Raw genomic sequence first — 6569 nt, 5'->3', positions numbered from 1 at the left:
CGAGAGATCAAAAAGCTCACGGAATTGCCTAAAGCTCTGTTCATACAGATATATGTAACACCCACAATTCGTCCGCTTCCGCTCTATAGGTTGCCATAAAGTTTATGGCATTTGAGGCTGCTTGTGATTTACGGTTTAGGCTTATTGTGGGTGGGATGCCCAAGCTTTCTCTCTCTCTCGATTGCTTTCCCTCTCAGAGACTCTCTCTCTCTCTCTCTGTCTCTTTTTTGGCGGCGAGTGCTTTGTTGTGAATTGGTCCTTGAATAATAATTCACTTAATAATGCATGTGTTAGTGACAAGCGATTGCCAAATATGTTGCATACTTGTGGGCGTTTAGCTGAAATCTATTGATAAATGCATAACAAAACAATTTGGTGAAATTAAACTGCGAATTTTATTTAAATTCAATTAATTTAAATTAAATAAAATTAATTTAAAAAAGTAATGCAATTTAGGCCATGTTTTAAGCTTCAATTGATTGTCATGTGATCACCACTAATCGAAACTAAATCTCAATAATTTAACAGGCATACGAAAACTTGACAAATTATGGGTGACCTTCACCCATGGGCGCACTCCCCCGGGAACACCAACGCCATCACCGCCACCTTTGCTCCTGGGGCCACATGAGAGCAAAGTAAAAAGCTGCCTCGACCTAGACACTGAAGCTCATGTTTGATGCCAGCCAGAGATGGAGGCAGAGATTCCTGTTGTTGTTGTTGTTGATTTTATTCCTGCATGTGCTGAAGCTTAGTGAACAAAACGACAAGGAAAAAGGGAAAACAAAAACGGAAATAGCATAGCAGAATTCTTACAATCAGCAGTAGAAAATCTGAAAAGAACTAGGCATACGCCCACATCAACTTGGCAAACTGAGCAATCTGCCAACTGGTTGACTCTATAATGTTTTTACAATTTCTTTGCGTTAAAACTATAAGCCGATTATAAAGGGCTACCCGATGTAAAAGTTGAATTGAAATGTTCTACCTTTTGCCTGTTTCCATGTTTTGGCCTCTTTATTATAATTTCTTCCCTTTTCTTTATTTTAGTTTTTGTTTTGCTCAGTTTTTAGTTACGCCTTCGCTTTTGTAATTTTAACAAATTTTTTGCTCAGATTTTTCATCTCACTTCATTTCCGCATGGCATTCAACGTATTCCATTTGTTTTTGTTGTTGTGCAAGGTTATGAATGAAAAGCTTTTTCAATTCAGCCTTAGTTTGGCACTTCGGGTCACTTGGCGACCGACTGTCCTTAATACTCGTACTTTGTACATACATATGTATGTCCCAGAAAGCTTCGTTCATTGCTCATTTATTGTTTTCATTTATTCTTCTGTTTGTGTGGGTAAGGGTTAGTTTAAAACAGGAGAGCAGACCACGAGAGAGACAAAGAGAAAGTGAAAGCGAACACACACGACAAGTGGGAGGAGCCCAAGTGAGAGTCCTTGTCAGTATTGAAACTGTTAAAACGATTCACATAGCGTGAGAAATAACGCAAGACAACCAGTCGACTTGTTAACAATTAAAAATGATTCTGAGAATACCGAAAAGTAAACTTGAGATCGATTTCAAAAGACAATACGACGACCATACTACTCGTAAAATAAAGTCTGTTGTCTAGAATTGCCCCTTAGAGTTATGTTACATTGGAAGGCATCGAGTAAGTTAAATACTAACATTTATAACAAGTTAAATGGTTATACAAACTTCCGTTTCATCAAGTAAATCTTATCTGTTAGTTAAATTATATGATATATATAAACATGTTGGTCTAGTGAGTGAAAGATGCCGATTCAATTATTATATTTATAAATTATTTGAATAAATTGGAGATAAAACAGTCCAAGGCAGATAGTCCACCCAAGAGAGATATCTGTCCCTTTTTTGTATTCCGAATTTCGATTTCATTTTGGTCTGATAAGCATCTGGGCAGATTTGAGAGAAACGCAATTACCCAGGCTCATACTTGAACAATTTATAAGTTCACTTTTGAAATATTTTGCGTTGAGTCGGCTAAAAATGATACACAAAACGTTAAAACTATTAATTAAGACTCTAATGATTGGTAACTTACATCCAGCCGCAATCTTTGTGCCACCAGGCACCATGTCTTCCAGCACAATTGTCGGGCATTTGATCATTTTCATGATCATAAGTGGAAAATGGTTGATTTAAGTTGTAGGGCATTCGATTCAGAGCTGTTCCCCTAAACTCTCCCAGCGACTCCAGCTCATAATTGGTGCTTTCGTTACCAATTCTAAAACTATCATAACTGGCGAATAGGAATCTTCCATCGTAATATCCTAGTTGTACGTACAGCTCATAGACTTGGGAATGGGTGATGCGATGCAAATTCTCAAGACCAATGAAAAATTCTCCATTCATATTACCGAAACCATTACGATACTCAGTCCAAGTTTTATTAAAGTCTAGGCTACCGTTAAATCGATTATGGATCACTATCCATCCACCACCTTCTACATCTCCGTTGCAAAGAGCTGAAAACGGATCAAGTCTGGGAATTTCTATTTCATGAATTTCCGATGAGAGGCCTTTGCAACCAGTTTTTGGTATTTTTTCCATGCACTCTATTAAATTTTGTTCAGTTTGGTTTAGTTGAAGAGAATGTTTTTCAACTAAATAGTTTGATTTAGCCAATTGGTCTTGAGATTTTTCTAACTTTTCCTTTAGATATGCAACTTCTGCCTTTAAATCTATCATTTTATTGTTATAATTGTCATTTATTTCGTTTTCTAAGTTCTCTTTGAGAGTCTCTAGTTCGCTGTTTAATTTCGTTTCCATTTGAGTTTGTCTAGTCTTTCCTATCTCACTCTCTTTCTTATCTCTCAAGATTTGTTCAATTTTATTTCTAAGCTTATTTTGTTCATCTATGCATTCGTCTCTGCCTTTTGTTGATTTTCGTTGAAAATTTTCCAAACTTTCTTCAAGATTTTGGATTTTTAGCTTCAAATTTTCTATTACAATCTGTGATCTTACTTTCTCCTCCACCAGTTTCTCATCGTTCAATGCAATTTTTAGTAAATTTTCATTCACAATTGTATTTGTGATGAAATTCTCAATATTGGCTATTTGAATATTCTGTTGTACAATTGTCCTCTGCAAATCCTCAACTGCTTTACTTAGTTGGCTATTATCAGTTGTGTGATGTAATATCCTTCTAAGTTCTTTATTTTCGAGTTCTCTATTTAAATCTTTCTGTTCAAGAATTTGTATCATTTCCTTTAAGTCGAGGTTGGATGCCAGTAAATGACCGCATTCCTATTTAAACGGATTTACTAATAAAATTGAAATTGACTTTTCACTATTCACTCGATCACTTACCCCATGGTCATCTGATATTGTATGACTTGTTGAGAACCCAAGAAGAAGAAAGACGCCAAAAAGTGAGAGATTCATTTTCGACAATATTCCGTTGTTTTTTTTTTTTTAAGTTGAGCTTACTTTACACATTTGACTGAGGTAAAGTCTCAGAGAGCAATGATTTAAGTACTAAAGTATTTATAGATTTATATGTTTTCAAATCTGCGAGTGATGTGTAGCCTTATGATTCTGTTATCTGTAATTTTTTTTTAGTATCACTTAGTGAAAAAATTTTGTTGAACAAAACTTTTGCATGACAATAATAAAGAACTTGTTTCTTATCGCGAATAAATATATAAATATAATTTTAAAATCCCAGTAAATGTTGAAATTTGTTTCCAGACCATCTTTTCATTCCTGTTACTTACCATTTTAGATAAGTATATGAATATATCAGATATACTGGGCACATTTCAAGGATACAAAAATATTCAAATTGCCAAGAAATATAATACCAACACATTTAGTTTAATATTTCTATATATGTATTAAAAAAAAATTTAATAAAATTTAATGGAACATTAAAAATTTGTATTTAAAACTTATTGGACGATTAATAAATTCATTTAATCCTGGTTTTCATACGGGCAGTTGGACATTTTAGCTGGATTCGAGTTGAATTCCAGATAGAATTAATCTCCAATTTGGTCGGATGAGCATCTGGACAGATTTGAGAGAGTTACACGACCAGCTCATTACATCCCAATCGCAACCTTCTTTTTCAACATATTTTCCATTTAGCGCACTAATAAAGATACAAAGAAACACACACAACTGTTAAATCATGTTTTGAGAAGAATTAACTTGGCCACTTACACTCTGCTACAAGCATCATGCCACCAGGCACCCAAATATATGGCACAATCGCCGAGGCCCGTTTGATCGCGGTCAAAAGTCGAAAATGGTTTATTTAAATTGTAGTCCATTTTATTTTCAGCTGTTCCTCTGAACTTTCCCAACGACTCCAACTGGTAATAAGTATTTTCGTTGCCAATTCTGAAATTGTTATAGCTGGCAAATAAAACTCTTCCATCGTAATATCCTAGTTGCACATAAAGTTCATAGGCTTGGGAATTGGTGATACGATGTAAATTCTCGAGCCCAATGAAGAATTCCGACCTAATGTTGCCAAAACCTTTACGATACTCAGTCCAATTTCTATGGAAGTTTAGGCTTCCATCAAATCGTTTATGAATCACTATCCATCCACCACATTCTATATCATCCTCACAGACGGCAGCAATTGGATCAAGGCCGGGAATTTCAATTTTATGAATTCCTGATAGGAGTCCTTTGCAACCAGTTTTTGATAATCTCTCCGTGATTAACTTTGTCTCAGTTTGGTTTGCGACTAACTTTTTCGCTAAGGATGATACGTCTGAATTAAATTTTTCAATTTCATTGCAAAATTCCTTTTCTTTAGCCTGATATTCTTCTAATTGCTTTTTTTGTGACTCAAGTTTCTTTGCCTCTTTGTCTAGATTACCCCTTAGGATTTCATTTTCTAATTTTAATTTCTTTTCTATTTGCATTTGTTCATCTCTAGCCTTTTGCATCTCTTTCTCCTCCTTCCTATCTCTCAAGATCCTTTCAATTTTACTGTTTAAATTATTTTGATCAACGCTGCTTTCTTCTTTATCTTTTACTGCTTGACGTTGAAAATTTGTTAAATGTTCCAGATTTTCTTTCAGTTGCTGATTTTCCTTCTTCAAATTATCTATCTCCTTTTGAGATTTTGATTTCTCTTCCTCTTTTGCATTTGTGATGGAATTGTCAAGATTAAATATTTTAGTTTGCAAATTCTCAACTGCTTTACTTAGTCGATCATTATACTTGTCCGAATGACTTTGTTCGATCTCCTTGATCTTTTCTTTTTAGCTCTAGGATATAACCAAGAGCAAGTTTCAAGGACTTGTGACAATAGGTCGCACAGAGGTCTTCCTCCTCATTTAAAAATCCGCACTCCTATATAAAAAGATTTATAAATCATTTTCCATTGCACCATTCACTCGATCACTCATTTACTCACCCCATGGTCATCGGAGATTGTTGGAGTTGTTGAGATGACCAGCTGAAATCCAGGAAGAAGGAGGAGGACAAAAACTGGAAGGACACTTGTTAGATTCATTTTGGCAAATTATTTCACTTTACACATTGCAGTCTCAGAGAGCAATGAGCAATATTTTCAAAGTCTGCGTTTGATGTGTGGCGTTATAATTTTGTTATCTGTAATTTTTATACCCTTGAAAGAAGCGTAATTAAATTTTGGTCAGAAGTGTGCAACGCATAGAAGAAAGCATCTCCGATCATATAAAGTATATAAGTTCTTGATCAGCACGACGAGGCGACTTCAAATAGCCATGTCCGTCTCTCCGCCCGTCCGTCCGTCTGGATTAATGCAAACTACTCCTAGACCGTAAGAGCTACAGAGCTGAAATTTTGCATGTAGGCTTATATATACGGCAGGGGTTGTACATATGTCTCGGATTCAGCCGGATCGGACCTCTAATCATATAGCTCCTATACGAATTTGATCGCGATTGGGTGTCTATATCATATAGCTTCCATAGAAACGATCGGGGTTAAATAGTGACTTTGATCCATAACTTCGTTATTTGCTACATCAGGCTCTTTAGATAAAATGTTTTTGCACTTTGACAGTTATACCTAGGTAACAAAAAACTGGCAAGGGTATACAAACTTCTGTGCAGCCGAAGTAAGCCCCGGTCCTCTAGTTTTAATTATCACTTAATCACAAAATTTTGTTCAAAGAAAGTTTTGCACGACAAAAATAAAAATTCTGTTTCTTATCTCGAATTAAAGATTTATTGGTCAGAGGTGTCTCAAATTTGTCTCAAAAGTTTTGCAGCAATTTTGCTTAGTGACGCTGCTGAGGACGGCATTACAAGCACCAAAGGGTCCTGGAATACCAATAGTGAGAAGGAGATAACCCTACTACACCAGATCGGTTACAAAAAAGTCAGTTCGGATAATGGTTAACGAGGCAAGTGGCGAGTTGAAGCAGTTGCTCGCTTTGAGAGTTGGATCAGACGAGTAAAATAGAAATAGTGGCACAATCGGAGCGGAAAGCTTTGTGAAAATAATCCTTGGTGACCGATTCCGGTCAAATATTGGTTTCAGAATTTCAAATTAAATGTTGAGGCATATGGCCCAAACGTAAAGGAATC

At 35.7% G+C, this 6569-nt stretch overlaps 1 protein-coding gene across 1 annotated transcript; it reads right to left on the bottom strand.

Annotated features, from left to right (window-relative positions):
* Nucleotides 1-2070: 2070 nt before the first annotated feature.
* LOC137575727 (fibrinogen-like protein A) lies at nucleotides 2071-2385 on the bottom strand. The gene has a single exon (XM_068288361.1). It carries the CDS (start codon nucleotides 2383-2385, stop codon nucleotides 2071-2073), a length of 315 nt encoding a protein of 104 aa, XP_068144462.1.
* Between the last annotated feature and the right edge of the window lie 4184 nt (nucleotides 2386-6569).

The sequence above is a fragment of the Drosophila tropicalis genome, unplaced genomic scaffold, assembly GCF_018151085.1.
Source record: "Drosophila tropicalis isolate 14030-0801.00 unplaced genomic scaffold, ASM1815108v1 contig_593, whole genome shotgun sequence".
Lineage (NCBI taxonomy): Eukaryota > Metazoa > Arthropoda > Insecta > Diptera > Drosophilidae > Drosophila > Drosophila tropicalis.
Note: the sequence above shows the minus strand (reverse complement) of the source record. Positions and strands in the feature narration are given on the sequence as shown.

What these genes read in the sequence shown, in the direction of transcription:
- LOC137575727 (XM_068288361.1), bottom strand. Translation starts at nt 2,385, where the DNA reads ATGAATGGAGAATTTTTCATTGGTCTTGAGAATTTGCATCGCATCACC.